General features: G+C 46.2%; 3 protein-coding genes across 5 annotated transcripts; all 3 read left to right on the forward strand.

Annotated features, from left to right (window-relative positions):
- Positions 1–52: 52 nt before the first annotated feature.
- rbm4.2 (RNA binding motif protein 4.2) lies at positions 53–3,814 on the forward strand. 2 transcript variants are annotated; one of them, XM_060076948.1, is made up of 4 exons: positions 53–211; positions 835–1,269; positions 1,582–2,363; positions 2,566–3,814. In XM_060076948.1, the coding sequence occupies exons 2-3, from the start codon at positions 858–860 to the stop codon at positions 2,346–2,348; spliced, it is 1,179 nt and encodes a 392-aa protein (XP_059932931.1). In that variant the 5' UTR covers positions 53–211; positions 835–857; the 3' UTR covers positions 2,349–2,363; positions 2,566–3,814. The 2 variants fall into 2 exon arrangements, with proteins under 2 accessions (XP_059932931.1, XP_059932930.1); XM_060076947.1 differs by having other exon boundaries at positions 1,582–3,814.
- Positions 3,815–4,323: 509 nt separating this feature from the next.
- On the forward strand, positions 4,324–8,358 carry rbm4.1 (RNA binding motif protein 4.1). Its single transcript, XM_060076945.1, has 3 exons — positions 4,324–4,855; positions 5,390–5,807; positions 6,808–8,358. The coding sequence occupies exons 2-3, from the start codon at positions 5,402–5,404 to the stop codon at positions 7,683–7,685; spliced, it is 1,284 nt and encodes a 427-aa protein (XP_059932928.1). The 5' UTR covers positions 4,324–4,855; positions 5,390–5,401; the 3' UTR covers positions 7,686–8,358.
- Positions 8,359–9,671: 1,313 nt separating this feature from the next.
- sf1 (splicing factor 1) lies at positions 9,672–20,634 on the forward strand. Of its 2 annotated transcripts, XM_060035767.1 has the most exons (12): positions 9,672–10,100; positions 10,356–10,487; positions 12,017–12,092; positions 13,838–13,990; positions 14,357–14,446; positions 14,599–14,782; positions 15,326–15,441; positions 15,680–15,787; positions 16,510–16,696; positions 17,377–17,776; positions 18,101–18,265; positions 18,895–20,634. In XM_060035767.1, exons 1-12 carry the CDS (start codon positions 9,839–9,841, stop codon positions 19,221–19,223), a joined length of 2,202 nt encoding a protein of 733 aa, XP_059891750.1. In that variant the 5' UTR covers positions 9,672–9,838; the 3' UTR covers positions 19,224–20,634. The 2 variants fall into 2 exon arrangements, with proteins under 2 accessions (XP_059891750.1, XP_059891751.1); XM_060035768.1 differs by lacking the exons at positions 9,672–10,100; positions 12,017–12,092 and having other exon boundaries at positions 10,353–10,487.
- Positions 20,635–20,728: the final 94 nt, after the last annotated feature.

Consider the following 20,728-nt stretch of genomic DNA (forward strand, 5'->3'; position numbering starts at 1 on the left):
AACTACGAAATGCTTCTGTTTACTTTAAGAAGGGTGTGATGATGAAACCCGGCCAGTTTACATGTTATGCGGCCGCGGTGAGATGTGTTTCTGGCGGCCGAGAACTGATTCCTCAACGTTTCTTAACCTACGTCACATCCGTAGCAGGGGTCCCTCGATCGGCGCCATTTCATATTTCATTCATTGGTATTAGGCCCATTTCGCTTCTCAGGTAACGTTGCTTTTAATTTTCCAATATCACATACAATTTGGGTACCTCGGCGTACAATGTCGTAATTTGACTTCATAAAAAAGGTGTGGCTCCGCGAGGTGGCTGTTACTCGTCACTAATGTGAAAGTAAAAGCTAACGCCAATGCTAGCTAAGTTAGCATATATTAGCTTGTTGGCTGACAAATTTAAACTGCTTCTTTGGGCAAGCACAGAGGTTTCCAACGCTGTAAGGATACAAAAATACATTTGCAACAGCGTCCTGGTTGATGACGCTTACGATAGCCTGGGCTAAAGTCAATATTAAAATGGATGTTTTGTTTGTGGAATGGGTGGCAGCGGGACACATTTGACAGTGCCGTTACTGTTTTATTCATCTAAAAATTGTTTTCATTGTTTCACTTTATCAACTACTCAACATTGTCTAATGACGTAATAACTTGTTTGCTGTTATATCATCAACTCTTATTAGTATTGTCGTTGCATAAAGCAAACTATACCAAAAAAGTATCCCCCAAGTCAGGTATGTAAGGTAAAAACATCAATGTTTTTACCTAACATACCTGACTTGAAACAAAACCGTCGCACGTTTGTTTACTAACCCTGTTCATCTGATTGGTCCGCAGGATTTGCCCACTTGGATATAACCATGGTTAAAATCTTCGTCGGTAATCTTGCCTCCAGCACCACAGTGGAGGAGCTAAGGGATCTGTTTACACAGTATGGCAAAATTACAGAATGTGACATCGTCAAAAACTTTGGCTTTGTGCACATGAACAACATGACCGAGGTCGAGGAGGCCATTCGGAACCTCCACCACTACGAGCTAAACGGCGAGCGCATGAACGTGGAGATGAGCAAAGGACGACCAAAGTCCACCACCAAGCTCCATGTGAGCAACCTCGGAGAGGGCTCCACCAACGAGGAGCTAAAGGGCAAATTCGAGGAGTTTGGCTCTGTGGTGGAGTGTGACATAGTCAAAGACTATGCTTTTGTGCACATGGAGCGGATGGAGGATGCCATGGCAGCCATCGATAAGCTGGACAACACAGCCTTTAAAGGTGAAATCATGGGAAGGGGACATTTCTGTAATCTCTTTGCTATCTCTAGGTTCTGATTTCGATTCTGATCCCACCCTCCCCCCCGGTAAAAGCTCACGTGACGGGTAACAACCGCTTTGCAGTGAATGTACGGTCCTCATTGTAACCGGTGGCGAGAGTCCGTGGTAGAATGCGTTGAACGGGGTGTTCTCTCGGGCCCGCTCTGTTATGTCGTTGAAGTTGACTAAACCCCTTTTTACTTTTTCTAGTCGGTAACAGGCTTTCCGTGTCGGAGCCCAACGGTCTCATGCGTGTCTTCTCTCTCCTCACAAGGCAAGCTGATGAACGTACAGCTGTCCACCAGTCGGCTTCGCACGGCTCCGGGAATGGGAGATCAAACCGGCTGCTATGTCTGCGGGAGACAGGGTCACTGGTCAAAAGATTGCCCCGACGGTCGGAACGGTAGCCACAGTGACGACATGCGGGGCCACAGTGGCCGCCCCCCCCTCCCCAGGGGCCCGCCGGGTTATGGCAGGGGTGGCTATGGGATGACCCCGGGATCTGAGTACATGCCTAGCTCTGCGTATAGCCGTGCTTACATGGGCGCCATCCCGCCACCCCCTCGTAGGCTGAGTAGTTACGGGTCTGAGTTAGCCAGCCGGTACGCCAGCGCCGCGGCAGCGGCGGGCCCCTACGCCGAGCGGCCCTCGGCCTACGACCGTGAGCGCTACAGCAGCAGTGTTGATTACTATGAGAAATACAGAGCCCGTCCCCCGTACGGCTCCAGCTATTTCGAGGACCGCCGTCTCTCCTACCTTCCCCCTCCCCCACCCCCCTCTTCCTCCCTCTCAAGGATCTCCTCCAGCATAGATCCGTACGAGCGTCGGCCGCTGCCGCCGTCCTCGTACGCCGCCGCTGCCGCCGCCGCCGCCGCCGCCTACTATTCGCGGGACCGCAGCCCGATCCGCCGAGTGCCGGTCACCTCGGCGAGCTACGCCTACGAACGCTCTCGGCTGTCCCCCTCGTCCTCCTCCAGAAGCTCCTCGTACGCGGTGGCTCGGGCCAAGGAGCACCACGCGCCGCGCTACGCGCCGTACTAACGCCGCGCCGCCAAGGTGAGCAATGCAGGAGAATGTGCCGGTAACATTTCCGAGAGTGCGACTTTTTATGTTAAAACATAAACTAAACTAAAGAAAACGTAGCGGACGAGTCTGGATTTCGAGAGCCGCTTTTGACTGAAAGATGTGTCCAGGCTCTGACTTCTTACAGGCTGTGCAGCGCACCTTGAAGCCTAAAACTCGGTTGTTTTCTTTTTAGGTGTTTTTGTGAACTGCGGGACTTTTCCTTTGCCATCATTTGCCGCCCCGAGTGGCATGATTCCATCGGTCTTTGCGACGCGCCCCCCCCCCCCCCCCCCCCCCCCCCCCCCCCCCAAAACAAAGGATTCTCACGCCGTGGGTGGGATTGAGCAAGGACCGTCTTTCCGATACCCGCAGAAGATTAATCTTGTCAATCATCGGGCGATCCACAGCTTAACATAAGAATACATATTTTACAGTTTTAATCTGGATTTCAATATTGATACTAAAACATAAACCTTTTTTTGGTTATTTTTGCGGGCTTTGTTTTGCTGGTTTAAATTCTTTAGTCAAGTCTCCCTTTTATATAAATGTATATACCTATGTTGCTTATTCAGGTGAGGCACACTGATTAAGAATGTGTATTTTGTATAACTTTGGCAATGGTAAATTAGAGTAATGGTGATTTATTTTTACTTTTATCAGCCTTTGGATCATCAGCATTGGAATTGGGAGACCGGGTGATCATAGGTAGCTGAGTGGAAACCCACCTTTTGTGGCCGTTACAAACGTATATCTATATTTTAATTTGTTTTTACAAAACCCATTGCATGAACATGTTGTTAAGCAAGTTCCTAGCACCCCAGCAATCTAGGGTCAACAAATGTTTGTATGGTACTACAAACTCAATCTTATATACACAGAAATTATGCCTAACAACTGTACCAGCACTTGGGTCATGATCCCAGAAGTTATCTATTTCCAAACAAAGCCTTCCAGCCTTTGTTCCAGGGGAGACGTTACTTTTGAGGTTGTGTAACCATCAGCCTAACGTAAGCTGCTTGGTCAGTGGTAAATTTGTCTTAATTGAGCACGCTTTATTCGACTATTTTCAACTGTGTCCTCAACTAATTGCTCTATTTACAAATTCACACAGATTAACGTTATAGTAGAACACTTATGTGGCAAAAAATTGCCACATAAGTGGCCAAAAAATTAAATTAAATTGACATACAATTGATGATACAATAAAGTTCATGAATAGCTAACTAAACATGCAATATCAACAGTAAATAAGAGAGTAGGGTAGATCTCAGGGCTTGGGCTGTTGGTCGTTAGGCACACTTTGTTTGGGTTGCCTTTGTTAGTAGTTTCAAGTCTGTGGAAATAAAGTTTGTATTTTTCATACCGGCTGTAAGAGTTGCAGCATACAGTATATGTCTGAAATGGTTTTTAATAAAACCAAAGTTAGTTTGGTGACACACTGATGTTTGTGAAGTCCATTTGTGTTCTGTGTGCAGTTTTACATTTACTTTGCATTTAGTCTTTTTACTTGAACCCTAGACACTCTACTAGCTAACATTAGCTAATACAAGCTGTTAATACTTGCATAAGGAGCCTATTATTTGACGATTACATCTCTTATATTCAAGGGTATGCAGATTAATAAATATGAAGGCTACTGATTAAATTATTTCATGTTAAAGTTCACATAAAGAACCTTTCTTCATTGGTTTAGGGATGAAACCAGTATAGACTAGTTCTCTGTAAAAAAAAAAAAAAGCCATCTGTTGCCATCATTTGTTATGCCATCACATTAGACAGCAGTTGAAACCGTTAACCCAATATAATAAAGATTTTATTTATTTTTTTAAACCATAAAACCTGGTAATTTAACCCCACAGCAGCCCAGGTGTCAAAAGACTTTTCGAAACTGCATAGATTATATATATATGGTCACTGTGGTCATGATTCAAAAACTATTTTTCGGTAGCCTCAGATTTCTATTGATTACTTGATCCGCCCACCAATACCTGCCCCGGTCCTTCCATCCACGGAACATGCTGGACAGGTGAGAAGGCGTTCAAGACAAGTGGAAGGTCAACTGAGAGTGTCCAAAGCTCCGTCTACTTCTTAAATTGTACGACGATAATGGTAGGGATAATAACTTAAAGAGGGAGATGAGAGGATATGCTTCCCTGCAAGACATTAATTGCGATCTTTACACCTTAAATTGCAATCACATCGGAGCCCAGATCCATACCCTTACTTGACTGATTAACACTATACGAACCATCTCAATTGTGGTTCAAGTTTAAGAACATCATTTACCCTGTGGTGAACTTTTTTATTAAACAAAGCACTGTTTTATTGATGCGTTGATGAAACGCCCCGAAGAGGAGAGAAATTCAAGAAACCTCCCAGTTGACTTCAACGCAGCATTAGCCTAGCCAGCCATACTAAAACGTTGAGAACACACATCCACATATCCTCACGGGTGGTCCTGACATTGACTCCTGCTTTGCACGGTATGTACTGTACAGAAATACAACAATGCCGATTCGTGCTTGATTTTGGTTTGCCTCAAGAAATCCCATTTGTTACTGCTAGCTTATTATTTTCCTCAACGAAGAGATACATGTGGCATGGGTGCTCCAATTGTATAGCTGCTTGCGCTTTGAAATATCTTGCGACGTACTATTTTGGGTTTGGCCTTTGCTGGCCAGCGCGTTATTATATGTTGGCATGATGTGTATAGTTTAAGTATACTCAATGCAGTAGCTTTGACTAAACCACGATCATTGATCCTCATCACAGATCGTTTTGTAATTGTAAGAAAGTGATGGGCAACACCTATGCACATTCTGCAGTGTGCTCTACAGGAGCAATTTCGCCCTTCCTTTGTTATTACCTCCACTAAACCTTTTAATTTAGACCAAAGTAGACTTCAGTGTGCATACAAATGGATTATTCATGTAAACCTGCCAAACTATCAATGTTGTAGTGCTATAAATGTCCCCAGATTTTTGAATTCATTTTCCCCAATGTTTGTTTTTCTGCAGTGAAAGTGCACAATGGTGAAAATATTCATTGGGAATTTAGCTGCGGAGACGACCACCGATGACCTACGCTCTCTGTTCTCCCAGTATGGCAAGATTGCAGAGTGTGACATTGTCAAGAACTTTGGCTTTGTCCACATGGATGACAAGTCGGAGGCGGAGGAGGCCATTCGTAACCTCCACCACTATGAGCTGAATGGCCAGCCCATGAATGTAGAATTGAGCCGCGGCAAATCCAAAGCTTCAACGAAGCTACACGTCGGTAACATTGCCTGCACCAACCAAGAGTTACGGGCCAGGTTTGAGGAATATGGCGCTGTGTTGGAGTGTGACATAGTGAAGGACTATGCCTTTGTTCACATGGAGAGAATGGATGATGCGTTGGAGGCCATCAATAAATTAGACAACACTGCCTTCAAAGGTGAACTCTGGGGGGGGGACGCTGCTAGGATCCTTCATTTGGCATGTCCGACATACACAGTCGAGGGTCACATAGTTAAATATTGCCGTGACCTTTTCAGCGAGGTTCAATGCAACTCGATCATGGCAACCACTTTAGTTTCTCTTAAACTATGATGCATAGTCTTTTATAGATGGGGTATATCAATGTCTTCATTTGATCATTAGGTTATTTCTAATGCAACACATATCTGACAGCATGGGAAACCGGCCCAAAGCATTCAACTTGCTTACTAGAAGGAGGCTAGATCAGGGTATGGAATGTTATTGTTGCTACGGCAGGCTTGCACCAAAGTGATGAGATTCCCTTTAATACTTGAACATAACTTCTAAAACTACTCAGAAAATCGTATTGTGCAGGCACAATAGTATTAATGAAGATTGTGCAGCTGTGATAAGAAATATGGTCAATGCAGCTTCAGTTAAAATATAAGTGTTTTAGTTCGAGGAACACCTGCAGGAGTGAGTATGTCCTCTGACTTGACGGTGAAGTTAAGGATCAGGCACAGGTAAGTAGCGGAAGATTGTTGTGGCATTCAGATGGGAAGCCTTGGGAATTTGTTGCTTGGTACTCCGCAGAGGTATTCAAACCATGAAGGAGGCCATCTGGCCTAGTTAGTTATGTACGGAAGTAACAGCAATCTTGACACATGCCTTGGCAATCATGGCGCAAGGTGCAATCCTTTCATTGGGATACTATGGTTTGGAGGTAATTTGAATTGTGATAATATATCAGCCGTTGATCCTAAATCAATCAAGTCAGAGTTTGACCCTTGCTCTACGGCATGTACTCCCTACCTGATATAGCCATAATGCATGTAACAGGCCACCTTTTAGATGGCAGGATACTTTTATTGTAGATGCCTAATTTATTGTGTGCAAGATTTCAACATGCAAGTAAACGGATTGGAATAACAGGATCTGTTTAAGGCATAATTCTCCCTGCGTCTTTTCTTTTCAAGGCAAACTGATGAGTGTGAAGCTTTCCACTAGCCGCCTGCGCACCGCGCCGGGAATGGGAGAGAGATCGGGTTGTTATCGTTGCGGGCAGGAAGGCCACTGGTCCAAAGAGTGCCCTCTAGATCAAAACGGTTACCCAGAAAATGGCTCAGAGCCACAGTCCGACGGATACAGTGCTGCTGGGTTTGTTGGGCGTGGCGGCGGCGGCGGCGGCGGCGGCGGCTGCGGTTACCATCCGGGCTTCGGCGGTGGTCAGGATTTCGCTGGCGGCTATGCTCCTGTACATGATTATTCCCGGTATTCCAGTCCTGGCGGTGGCGTGGCGGGGTACGGCAGGGGCTTCGAGAGCGCTGTGAGTTACGGGGTGCCCCCGGGTTACAGCTATAGCGCCGCAGCGGATCATAGCATGGCTCGGATGTACGGCAGCGGAGCAGCTTACGCGGGCGGCGGCGGCGGCGGCGGCTCACTCTATAGCGCGGTGCCTGGCTACCCGGCGCGGCAGCCCCCTAGCGACGAAAGGGACCCGTACGGTGTCATGGACTTCTACGAGAAGTACAGGGCTCACCCATACGGAGCCGGCTATTACGAGGTCCCCTTGGCGGCGCCATCCCCCCCTCCGCCTCCTTCCGCCGCTATAGCGCGGGAACGTGTGCCACGCTCGAGCATCGACCCCTACGAGTGCCCTCCCCTCCCTGCTGCGGCGGCCCCGGTCACCTCATACTACGCCCGTGACCGAAGTCCCATTCGGAAAGTGCCCCCCGAGCCCGAGAGGTACGGCTTTGAGCATTCGCGGGCCGCCTCGATGGCCTCCCTCCCGAGAAGCACGCCCTTTGACCTCTCGCGGGATACCTATGCTGAGCGGGCGCGCTATGCCTACTAGCGATGCGACTTTGCTAACGGGGCCACCGGCATTTAGTTCTTAATGTAGCCCATGAAACACAGGAGTAAGTATGAGAGTTGACTGTTCACATAAGCTGGGTTATCAATGAGGAAAGCCACATTGAAATACTGCATATAAGCTTCATATGATTGACTCGTAGCTGTCTGTTGTGGTATGCTCTGAGTCTTTGCAGGTGATGTCCCAACATGTGGGACGACTACTCATTTGCATTACTCCGTCTTTCTTATGATACCATTTTTGAATGACATGTTACTTTTTTAGTGTAATACATTGTGTTTTTCTCAGTGAAGCTAAACTTGTACATATATACTCGTTGGATAACACTAAAAAATAAGAATCCATGTAGAAGCATGTTTTGAAGGTGACCTGCTACACATTTGAATCATGGTTTACTCTGTAGCTTTTTAACCTGTGACCATTTGTTTTGTGCTGTTTATCTGCCCCTTTGAGAGGTTATACAGAGTAAGAATTTGTGTTTGTGAAGCAAAACCCCAAACTGAATCAGGGGCTGAATAAGTGACCTAATTTTGTTTGTTAAAAGCAAAAAATTGTTGCGTGACGTTTGTTTAATATAAATATGTGAAACCTGAGCTGATCCTTGTGTTAAACTCTTTTTTTTAAGGATAGTAGAATAAATTATTTTTCCCTCTGACTCTGTATTTTATTGATGACTGTTGATGTCTTGATACTCACGTTTCGTCATTCGTATGAGAATACGTAGCGAAATAGAATATAACTCGCGAGATCTGGACGGTATCACGAGGGATCCTTGCTGCAGGAACCCCAAAAAGAATTTGGTCAGAATGTACAACTGGCCGATATTTTTTTAGAACCACAGATTATCCGACGCATTTAAATGCAGTACATTAACATTGGTGAACATAGTCAAAATCGAAATTATGCAGATGCACAACACGTACGTTGACATAGAAGTGCGTAACAAAGCATAAGGTGCTGTATAGATTTTCTTAAGTCATATTATTAAATAGCTGGTCAGTATGGCAAGCCGATTTGACATAAATTCGCTAGACTGGATATTTGTTGCAGATATCTACAATTCAGGTTCGCCTAGTCAAAACTAACATTTCGGATATCCGCAACTAAATTCCTCCTATCCACAATTGTCATTTCAGATATCCACAAAGACTTTCCACCTAGGAGAAATTACGTAATTTTCGCCATTCATGTCTATGGGGTTTCTCATTGCAGATTTCTACAATTCAGTTGCGGATATCCACTTTGTGAATTACGGATATCTGCAACTGAATTGTAGATATCTGTAATTCCAGTTTGAGATATCTACAATTTGATTCTGACTAGTCATAATTCCAGTTCAAGATATCTTTAACTCACCTAAATTCAAGATATCTATGTCCCTTTTCAGATATCTTAAATTAAGTTTTGACTAGACGAAATGAGGTTGTAGATATCTCTGACTGGAGTTACGACTAGTCAAAATGACGTTGTAGATATCTCAAACTGGAGTTAGGGATAGTCATAATTTAATTGTAGATATCTATTATCAAGTTATAGATATCTTGTAAGGAATTTTGATTAGAGATATCTAAAATTGTAGATATCTGTAACTTTCATTCCGCCTAGTCAAAATCTAATTACAGATATCTTGAATTTGAGTTTTGACTAGGCAAAATGACGTTACAGATCTCTTGAATGAAAATTCCAACTATTCAAAATATAATTACGACTGGTCAGAAAGAAGTTGTTGATATCTACAATGTTAATTCCTGATAGTCAAATTTAGTTAATAAATGACAATTCGGCTTGCCATAGGTCTGTGGAATGATTGACTGTTGAAAGACGGGGTTGGGTTTGAGGTAAGCGACACTGTATGCGAACGAGGAAGCCGAGTAGGCGACAATTTAAGCCAACAGGAGATCATTCGCCATGATAGGTGGGGCTTGTCTAGACCAATGGAAGATCGTCCCAATGCATTGAATCAATCTTTGTTGATTTGAGCCGTGCGCCATTTTGACGGTAGCGTACATCAAGGAAACGACACCGTAGCAAAGGAGTCTCCAGACGGCATTTTTTTTAATTTATAACATCTTTATACTTTTAGACCTGTTTACACGTTATCGAGTTACCTCAAACGGCTTTGTGAATATAAGGAAATGGCCACAGGAGCAAACGCGACCCCTTTGGGGAAGCTGCATCCTAGTATTGGCGCTAAACGAGGATTTGAGTCCGGGCCTGGAGCTGGAAATGGACTCATGCCGACTCCGGGGCCGCCCGCAGCCTTTCCAGCGCCGCAGACTTTCCAGCCGCCAATGCCCACTGTCAGCTTTCCCGCACCAATTCAGTTCAATACGGTGGCAACATTCCCCGTTCCACCGCAGCAGCTATCTCCCGTGGCCGTGGCAATGTCAAAAGCAGGTAATTAACGCCGTTGCACTGGATGCTAACCGTAGCTAGTTGTTGTATAGCCCTGTTTAAGCAGGCGCCCCATTAGCTAGCTAGTTAGCGGGTTGCTAAATGGCGTGGATTACAGGCCCATTATGAGCCTATGGCCTTGTACGACCTGTATGGTAGGTGGTGTGGATATAATACAGGAGATGCCTATATATTTGTTTACTTGGTAGGTTAGTTTGAGGTGTATTCAATGCACTTCAGCATGTGTTTTCCTTACAGATTTAGGCCAGAAGAAGTCGAGGAAGAGGAGTCGGTGGAGTTGTGAGACGCCCGACCAGAAGACCATTATCCCCGGCATGCCCACGGTCATTCCTCCCGGACTGACCCGAGATCAGGAGAGAGCATATATAGGTAAATTGGAAAGCATGAACGTGTTTTGCAGCTACTTAAATCTTTGAGTTAAATTGTGTACATTCTTGGCTCTTTATCATTAGATATGGTCCAAGATGTGCTTCAGTTTTTTATTGTTCATGTTTGATGTCCAATATCAATGAAATTAACGGACCAATGAGTCTGATCTCCACGTAAATACGTGGGCCCAAATAACTGTTTTGAATGTGTTTTTATGGTGTGTAGTTTCTAATTAGGCATTGTTTTTTGCTTTCGGGTTTGCATACCGTTGTGCATTCATTATCAAGAAGATGACTAAGACGCCAACTGCTAAATATTTTGAAACCTACAGGTGTCACTGTCATGCCTGTTCCCCTCTACATCACCAGTTTCATTCCCTTGCATGGGGGTTTGGGATATTTCCTGACATGCTTAGTTTTTCCAAGTGTCTGCAGTGCTGTTCAATGGCAAGATGACAACAAATTTAAAGAAAGAGACTTGAATGTTATAATGTAAACCCCATGGTTCAAAACACAGATCTTATCCACAGTTATGGGATTTTAGACAGTCCCATACTTGGAAAACACACTTTTCTGCACTGATGCCTTTCAGCAGCACTGTGACACCTGTATACTGGAGCAAATTAACTGTCAATAACTGATACTGTTATTGATGTGCCCCACTCATTGTTAATGGTTGGTCTCCTTGGTGTAAGTGTTAATTTGTGCCTACCTTTTGGTTGTCACATGTTCCTTTGCTCATTAAGTAGAACCTCTTCATTCTTGAGAAGGGGGCTTTGAAATGATTATTTGCAATACACAGACTGTATTAATAATTACATTAATTGCATTGACAATATACTTTTGCAAGAATTAAGTCTTAAACTGGATGCATAATGGGGTTGTGGTATTCATGATTCTTTATCTTCTTGAATGCAAAAGCTATAATCCCCTCACCTCCCACCCTTATATGTGCTGTGAAACTGCTGACCCCGGGCACTGTTGTCTTTCTTGTATGATCATTAATACTAATAAGGCCTAGAACACACGGTTCCTTTAAATGCCTGCGCCATGTTAAAGTGTTCAGAATAGGTACTATCTTTTGGCTGGATCAGAACCAATCAAGTTGGCTGGTATTTCTTGGAACCGTGGTTGGGTCATTCACTGAAATTATGTTGCTAAATGTTTTCTCCCTTTTGGAGAATTTGGGGATTATCTATTTACACGATACAAACTTGTTGGGATATCTGGAGATATGTAGAGGGCTGTTAATAACTGTATTTGTTAATTCGATGTTCTCCTTTCCCCAGAGTTTGGTAAGGTTTCCCTGCTCTATAAATCTGTTTTTGATTATAAGGGGTTGTGTTTTTTTTTTTACCTAATCTTAATCTGAAGTGATTTATCAATGGCTGCAATCGTGCTTATATCTCGGTTGAAAACGAGACGGCGCAATTCTGAAGCGTGCCGTCTGCCCTGATGTTGTTGTTGATAACCAAATTTCTCTCCATCCTTGTGTGTTTTTTTTTTCTTTCCTAACCTGAACACTTACAGTCCAACTGCAGATCGAAGACCTGACTCGTAAACTGCGTACAGGAGACCTGGGAATTCCTGTTAACCCTGAGGACAGGTCGGCAAAAGATTTAAACCCACCAACAGTAACACTTTCTCTACCTTCTTGATGTTTTTTCTTTCTCGACGAAAAAACAAGATGTGTGTCTTAGCTTACCAGCGACAGAAACGTGACCTTTTGATCACTTAGGTAGATGTGTCTTTGATGAAAAGTGCTAGAATATTTAGAATTTTCTATATAATAGTATTTTGATTTCTGATTACTCTTGTTTATACTCTTGCCAATTGCAAGAAGAGCAAAGGTAGGATATTACAAAAAATCTTGAATATGTTAACCTAGATTAATGTAGTGCAGTATTAATTTGAAACGGAGGCATATATCTAAATAGTATAATTGACATATACATACCAGGAAGTCAGGCAGTCCTACTTTTCACTTTCAGACCTTATTTATTGATGTCTGATCTGATGGATTGTTGCTTGTGATTAGTTTAATGGGTTAATGTAAGGTATAACTACTGGCGGGGAAATGTTTTTCATATCTAAAGCCGGTGTGGGTCAGTATGAGATTTTAAAAGGTTATATCGAATGTGATGTGGAATGTAGAGTTAGGTTAATAATTATTTGAGGTACTGTCAGAATTTCTGAGGGTTGGGCAGTTATGCCTTTTGATTATTATCGTCTAACATATAGACTCAACTGTCTATCCTTGCAGGAAATGCCATTGCTTTCAAGACTGTGTGAGATTGGCCTCTTTTGAGCTAGTCATGTTTCCTGGTACAGAGATTTCTTACACTACTGTTAATCGGATATCTCCACAGCAACCAAAACAACCCACTTTATTCCAGGACATTCATAAACGACTCCCCCACTCTAACATGAAACAAACCAAGGGTGTTTCAGGTTGTCACCGTTGGAAGTTCTTTCTAACTAAAAAAAAAAAAAAAAAAAAAAAAAAAAAACTTTTTATTTGACTTTATAATTTCCGCTCTTCCTCTTGGACGTCCAAGTGGTCACACACGTGTCTCTCCTAAGGGGAGGTCTTTAGGAAAAGGTGACCATCTAATCTTAATTCCTTTTCTCTAACCCAAATTACCCCCACGTCAAGCTAACCCTTTCTCAAGCACAGGGTCTCCTTAACGACCGCTACCACACAGGTTCTCAGCATCCCCGGGGAGGTACGGACCTCTTCCCACCACGACAACACCCGGCAACGCTCAGAGCCAGCGTTTCTGCTTTAGGATCCGCCCTTTTTTTTATAACCCTTTTTATTTATTTACCACCGACTATTCATCCATTAGGCCAACAACCCTGTATGCAGGTTAACTTGTGGCCGTTTTTTTTTTTGGATTTATTTTTGTGGTGGATGTCCTTCCAGGCACCTTGGTTTAATCACCACCATGCAGCCCAGGCTGCCCTAATTCTGAACTGAAACTGTGATGTAATTGAGCTCTTTGGCTCATAACATGTTAGGTCAGAATTCCCATATAATTTGATTTCTCATTCCTTTACATTGGCATGTGTTTCTCCAAGTCGCCCTATTTCAGGATCGATTTTTGTTTTTTTCCCCCCTCTCTGAGTACTTCCAACCCTCAAGCTCTTTAAGTACCGACTCTGAATCGTTATTATATTGACGACGATCAAGTGGCATTCTCTCATTCCAAATAGCCTAGCGTGTTTTACGTCACCGTGTGAACCACGTCCTAGTGGAGTCAGACAGGATCAGGGAAGCTTTGGTTGTCTGTGCACCGTGGTGCGGCGAGGCACTGACGACCGCCCTCCTGTCTGTTTCTGACCGCGCAGGTCCCCCTCTCCCGAGCCCATCTACAACAGCGAGGGCAAGAGGCTGAACACGCGCGAGTACCGCACCCGCAAGAAGCTGGAGGAGGAGCGCCACTCGCTCATCACGGAGATGGTCGGCCTCAACCCAGAGTTCAAGCCCCCCGCGGACTACAAGTACGCAGCCGGCCGCCCCTGCCCCTTGTCGACATGTTGTTTGTGTTATGGGAGTGGATGTGCTACAAGCTAAGCGTCAAGTGTTAAAATGGTTGGAGTTTGCTTTCTGAGGAGCTTCTGTGTGCGGAACAGTTATTGGATTGATTACGGTTCTCCACACTTGACCAGAGAACTGCTAAAAACTCGGCGCAAGTTGGCCAGCTGAAGGATACCACCCCATGCATTCCGTTGAGAAAAAATATGAATGTTGATGCTTGTTCACTCTCTTAAGATGTTAGAAGACTAACCGGTAGTTCCATTATTGTTGAGCTTTTTCTAACTGTAAGACGTCCTCCTGCATCATACCGTTGTGTTCTCTGTCCCCAGACCCCCGGCGACCAGAGTCAACGACAAAGTCATGATCCCCCAGGATGAATACCCTGAGATCAACTTTGTGGGGCTGTTGATTGGACCTCGGTAAGTTGCATCATTAGGGCTCTGCGCTTGTTTCCCATGAGCAGGGTGACCATAATTAAACATTATTTTTCCTACCGTTTTTCACCGTATCTTTAGTCGCCTAACGTTAAGCCTCCTTCCCCCCCCCCCCTCTCCTTTGTTTATGTGTTCAGTGGTAACACCCTGAAGAACATCGAGAAGGAGTGCTGCGCCAAGATCATGATCCGCGGCAAGGGCTCCGTGAAGGAGGGCAAGGTGGGCCGCAAGGACGGGCAGATGCTGCCCGGGGAGGACGAGCCGTTGCACGCCCTGGTCACAGCCAACACCATGGAGAACGTCAAGAAGGCCGTGGAGCAAGTGAGTTCTGCACCATCCCTGTGGCGGGCATTGGGGCGAGGTGCATGCAATACTATAGGCGTCTGTTTTAAAGAAATCGTACCTTCTTTGAATAACTAGCAAATGGTCCAGACTTGGACCATTTGCTAGTTATTTAAAGTATGCATGGTTTCTTTACCACAGACCTCTTTTCGAATTCGAAAGGCGTCTGTTGTAAGGAAACCATACCTTCTTTAAATGATTAGATAATGGTCCATACTTGAGCCATTCGCTAGTTATTTTGAAGGAGTTTCTTAGCTATAAACGTCTGATCTATAGGCGTCTTTTGTAAAGAAACCATACCTTCTTTAAATACCTAGAAAACGGTCCAAGTATTGTCTAAAAATGTCTGGGTCATTTATTAAGGATTGGGTGATGCTTTTGGTTCTCTGCGGGACTCTTTAACGATGAATGCAGTGCTACGGTGTCTATGACGCGCCAGTGCCTGCCCCTGGGCGGTGTGTGTGCACGCAGTCGAGGCGGGCTGCTGCGGTGAGGTCTAACAGCGTGGTTTTTCCGTGGTAGATCCGCAACATCCTGAAGCAGGGCATCGAGACGCCAGAGGACCAGAACGACCTGAGGAAGATGCAGCTCCGCGAGCTGGCCCGGCTCAACGGCACGCTGCGAGAGGACGACAACAGGTTAGCCATGGTGTTTCTTACCGGTGGTTCCGTTTCACGTAGGCTTCGCCTTATGGGCTTACGGGACGTCCTGTGCGCGAGCACGCGCACAGGATAAGGCAAAGCCTACGTGAAATGGAACTAGAGTTTTGATAACGTAACTATCGTTTTGATTAGTTTTCAAAGACGTCTGTCTTTCTGTAACACTGTGGTGCAATGTTTGGGGTCTGAAGTGCTTCTGTTTGGTCCGCTCTCGCAGGATCCTGCGTCCATGGCAGAACTCTGAGCCGCGCAGCATCACCAACACCACGCTCTGTACCAAGTGTGGCGGCGCGGGGCACATCTCGTCGGACTGCAAGTACACCAGGTACCGAGGCGCTCCGCAGGAACGGCTAGCTAGAGTTTGATTGATTTTGATTTGACCATTTTGATGTAAAATATGAACAGTAGGGCTGGGTATTGCCAGGTACCTCACAATTCAATTGGATCATTTAGGTCTTGAATCGATTCGATTTCGATTCGATATTGATCCAAATGCTTCGATATCGATTCAATAATAAGTGCAGATGACAAAAAGACCTAAATATTATTTAGAATTAACCATTTCAAAAGGAATTAACCGTTTCATTGTGCTTTAACTAGCAAAAAGGGAATACACCATTGTATAGTATTGTTCCTGGGCTAAACTTGCAGCATAAAAGTAATAATCATAACATGGACAAATGTAAAAGGGCATGTGCATTTAGGCATGCTCGCTTCTAGTTTACAATGACTGAGTATGCTTCTTTATTTTATTTTATTTCTTTAATGGAAATAATCGATTTCAAAGAAATTCTGGATCGAAATTGAATCGAGAACAAATAATATGCAGTGCATTGATGAGTCGATATTCTTACCCAGCCCTAATGAACAGCACTCTGTGTCATCCATTTAAATACATCAACAGTCGGGGATGACACAGTGAAGCCCAAAGGCTTCATTCCATCGTGCTCCCCGTCAGCATGAATGGAGCGACCTACCCAAACATGAGCGAGTGTCATGTGGCGCCGAGACTCCCCCGTCCTGACTATGCGCTTCCTCCCCCTCCAGCTCGTTCACCGCCCAGAGGGCCACGCCCGGAGAGCCCCCTCAGTCGGCCCAGGACAAGGCCCGCATGGACAAGGAGTACCTGTCCCTCATGGCGGAGCTGGGAGAGGCGCCCGTGCCGTCGTCCGGCGGGGGACACTCGCACCAAGGGGGCGGCAACCGCTCCAACAACTCCAACAACTCGCAGCAGGTCGGTCCGCTGCCAAGCTGCTCCCGCCCCTGATCCAGAGGCTCTATGTCGGGAGACCGTTGCTAAGGCTGTGGGCTTTAAGGAGGCCTCCCTAGGGAGCCAACACTGTTGGAGGCGTCTACCGCCTGCTTGTCTCTGTCGGTCTGGGGGGGGGGACGAGTAGAATGCACCGATCACTGCTAAGTGTGACAGAGGGGCCATTTATGTGCCATAAAAAAAATATGGACAAATGTCCGTGACCTGTTTTATTGGACAGAAGGGCTGTCCTTGGTGCATACTATCAGATTTAAATCCTTTAATTAAAGATTCTGAAGGTAGAATACTTTAACACCTAAACCTCTTGATATCCAGCGTAGATCACCACTCGAGAAACAGAATCTCAGTCGAGTTGGGGAAAGAGACGAAGGTGCTACTTGTTTAAAGCGTGGCTATTTAACATAGCTGAAAGACCTATCAGAACGAGAGTAAGGCCCAATCCCATTTCTACCCCTTACCCCTTCAAAGCGAGGGGTAAGGGTAAGGGGTAGAAATGGGATTGGGCCTAAGAGACGTCATCACTGCCAACCTTGCTGATTAATGGTAACAGTGATCTTAACCCCACCCCACCCGCCATAGGCTGATGCATCGTGTGATGGGTTCTGATGTCCTAACCACGTTGTGTGTCGGCCTTGCTTTGACAGAACCGTCCTCCGTGGATGAACTCTGGTCCCTCTGAGAGCCGGAACTACCACGGCGGCATGCATGGAGGAGGGCACGGCGGGGGCCACGGAGGAGGCCATGGTGGTGGACACGGGGGCCACGGTGGGGGCCACGGTGGGGGCCACGGTGGGAACCACGGTGGGAACCACGGCGGGAACCACGGCGGGAACCACGGCGGGAACCACGGCGGGGGCCACGGAGGCGGTCACGGCGGGGGCCACGGTGGCGGCCATTCACTAGGGCACGGCGGGCACCACGGCTACCCGCCGCCCATGTCCAACATGGGAGGACCCCCCATGTCGCACAACCCCAACGGCATCCCGCCCCCATGGATGCAGCCCCCGCCGCCCCCCATGGGCCAGGGTCACGGACACCACATGGGTAAGCCCCCCCCCACCTCTGCATTCATTCATTCAGTCACCCTCTTTGTTCTGTTGGTTAGAATTCAGCCCGGCGCCTTCAATGGACAGAATGTCTTATTGCACTTTTCGTTTTTTAAATGGGAATACATTGCAAGTTGGGACATTCAAATTGCACCATTTGATTTGAATACCATTTCCTAAATGCCTAGTTTTTATATAATTAGATATGCAAATGTCTCCCATCTTGGTTCTTCATTAGTTTTGATACCAACTTGCCGTGTGCAGCTGCCCAATAGAAACCATCCCATGGTAACCTCAATCTTTCTCCCCCCTCCCCCTGTAGGTCTGTTGCCCCCTCCCATGGGCATGATGCCCCCACCTCCCCCACCTCCGAGCAACCAGCCCCCCCCACCGCCCTCTGGACCCCTGCCACCGTGGCAACAGCAGGCCCCGCCTCCCCCGCCAACCAGCAGCATGGCGTCCAGTGCGTCCCTGCCATGGCAACAGAGTAAGCCTGCCTGCATGACCTGCACACCAAGTAGGCTTAGAGGCCAAGACCCAAGTCTGAGCTTTTGTTCATGGGTCGCATTTGTTTCTTTTTTTAGTTCTAACAATGTTTCTCTTTGGTTCAACCCCAGCGGTCCAAATTCAATCTAAATATTGGAAGCTGGTGGATTGATATTACGGGTTGGGTTTGGGTGTTGATCGGAAATGGTACAGAGTTGTGTAACAGGCGTCGTCTAGACTAGCATTGTCTGTAATGAAGCGGGGGCCTGCTGCTGAGGTCGTTGCGGTGGGGCACAATGGGCCGCACACTGTACAGTAACGGGACTAAAACGAGTGGAATCAGGGACGATGACGTCAAGATGTCACGTTCAAAGTATGCGTCTTCTGACATCACAAGTGTGGCGCGTCCACCTAGACATGTGACGGATAGATGGGCAACATGTGCTCCAGTACGCCGGGTAGGCTGGTAGACTGAATCCACCCATCCATCCAGGGTACCCAGAACGGGCCTCTTCTGACATCACGGGTGGGCGTGTCCACCTGTGATGTCAGAAGAGGCCCGTTTCCCAAACGGCTTGTGCCAGCCGATCCCACTCTAACCTTAAGCCCCCCCCCCCACCTCTCCAACAGATACGACCACCACCTCCAGCGCGGCCAGCGGCTCCCTGCCCCCCTGGCAGCAGCCCCAGCAGTCGGCCGCCGCCGGCCCCCAGCCTCCGCCGCCCATGACCAACCCGTCCATGGTCCCGCCTCCGCCGGGCGTCCAGCCGCCGCTGCCCCCGGGCGCGCCGCCTCCCCCCCCGCCGCCTCCGCCCGGCTCCAGCGGCATGATGTACGCGCCGCCCCCTCCCCCACCGCCCATGGACCCCTCCAACTTTGTCACCATGATGGGGATGGGGGTCCCAGGCATGCCCCCCTTCGGCATGCCTCCAGCGCCACCCCCTCCACCCCCGAATTAACCCTCTCACACCCACAGGAGAGGCCTCCATCCAAAATTTGTTTAAGAACCCCCCCACCACCACCACCACCATCATCACCACCATCACCAGACGGCCATCAACACATTATCAACAGACTGATGAGAGATTCTCCGTGTTCATCCGTACTTCCACTCAAAAGTGAAAAACCTGTGCTTTATTTTTTTATTGGTCCTTGGCGTTGTGACGGTATATCGGAAACGATGAAAAAAGACGGAGGTGTAAATTTGCGTAATTTAATTATTTCCTGTTTTTAAAAGTTTGTATCCTGTTTTTTTTTTTTTTTTTTCAGCCACGAAGAAATGTCTGTTTCCATACAAAAATGTTTCTGGTGCAAAATGTACGTTGTGCAATTGACCCGTTTTTTCAATTTGGCTCTAGAGTTTGTCTTTTTCTCATTCTGCTCGTGAACCACAAGGCCTGAGGTAGCTCTTTACTTTAATTTGCTGGTAGGGATGTTGTGGTTTCAACTTCCATTTAGCCAGAGCTACTTAAGTTTGAGACCTGGTTTAATTACAGTTTTTGCATGAGTGTTCAAATAAACCCACCGGGCTGCATTAAGCAGACATGACTTAAATTTGTGACGGTTTCATTCTTTTGGTTTGACGCAAATGAGATTAATATTTTTGTAGCAAAATATGATGTGCGCGGCGCCAGTTCTTCAGTCCTCGGCCGACCCGCAGAGCTGAACATTTTTGTAACTCCTCGTATGGCTTCTTAAATATTCCAGGTTCTGGTTTGTGTATTTTTTTTCCCCCTGATTTTACGATTGCTTTAAGCCAGGGGTCACCAACCTTTTTGAACCTGTGAGCTACTTCATGGGTACTGAGTCATACGAAGGGCACCCAGTTTGATACACCTTTCTGAAATAACATTTGCTCAGTTTGCCTTAGTTATCTATTAATATTGATTAATGATACTCATCTATGTGAAGAAACTGATCATGTTAATGATTTCTCACAATAATTATCAACAATGACTTAAAGGTGGGAAAGAGTTGTTGAATGAGTTGTGCTATTTTCAGAACAGGCCTGCGGGCCCCTCATATAGTCCTTGCGGGCACTGTGATGGTGACCCCTGCTTTAAGCAATCCCTAGCCCCAATTGTAGTTCAGCTGGTTCCTTCCGACCAGGGGACTAGATGCAGCAGTCTACTGCTATGCACCCTGAACGACTTGAACAACGCGGAAGTCTTGAATGTTTTCCACGTAAATGTAGCGGTGTGCAGTGAGTGTATTTTTGTTGCTTCCGTTATTTTTATTTTGTCCCCCCCCCGAATTGATTTGATGGCATTTTACTTTTTTTCAGGATTCTGTCTGGTGTTATTGGTTCTAGCCGGAATAAATAGCTGTTGAAATCTTGCCTGATTCCGAATAAACGTATCAATTATACAAGGTTTCGATTGTGTTTCATCCTGTACATTAGGCCATCTGGCCGTCGCAACCGCAACCATAGACGGTCGCAACTGTGGCCTGGCCACGGTAGGCT

The sequence above is a fragment of the Gadus macrocephalus genome, chromosome 17, assembly GCF_031168955.1.
Source record: "Gadus macrocephalus chromosome 17, ASM3116895v1".
NCBI classification, from domain to species: domain Eukaryota; kingdom Metazoa; phylum Chordata; class Actinopteri; order Gadiformes; family Gadidae; genus Gadus; species Gadus macrocephalus.

What these genes read in the sequence shown, in the direction of transcription:
- rbm4.2 (XM_060076947.1), top strand. Translation starts at nt 858, where the DNA reads ATGGTTAAAATCTTCGTCGGTAATCTTGCCTCCAGCACCACAGTGGAG. An exon ending in GGACAACACAGCCTTTAAAG is followed by an intron (nt 1,270 to 1,581) that starts GTGAAATCATGG and finishes TCTCCTCACAAG; the next exon opens with GCAAGCTGATGAACGTACAG.
- rbm4.1 (XM_060076945.1), top strand. Translation starts at nt 5,402, where the DNA reads ATGGTGAAAATATTCATTGGGAATTTAGCTGCGGAGACGACCACCGAT. An exon ending in AGACAACACTGCCTTCAAAG is followed by an intron (nt 5,808 to 6,807) that starts GTGAACTCTGGG and finishes TTTCTTTTCAAG; the next exon opens with GCAAACTGATGAGTGTGAAG.
- sf1 (XM_060035767.1), top strand. Translation starts at nt 9,839, where the DNA reads ATGGCCACAGGAGCAAACGCGACCCCTTTGGGGAAGCTGCATCCTAGT. An exon ending in AAGCCCCCCGCGGACTACAA is followed by an intron (nt 13,991 to 14,356) that starts GTACGCAGCCGG and finishes CTCTGTCCCCAG; the next exon opens with ACCCCCGGCGACCAGAGTCA. An exon ending in CTGCGAGAGGACGACAACAG is followed by an intron (nt 15,442 to 15,679) that starts GTTAGCCATGGT and finishes CCGCTCTCGCAG; the next exon opens with GATCCTGCGTCCATGGCAGA.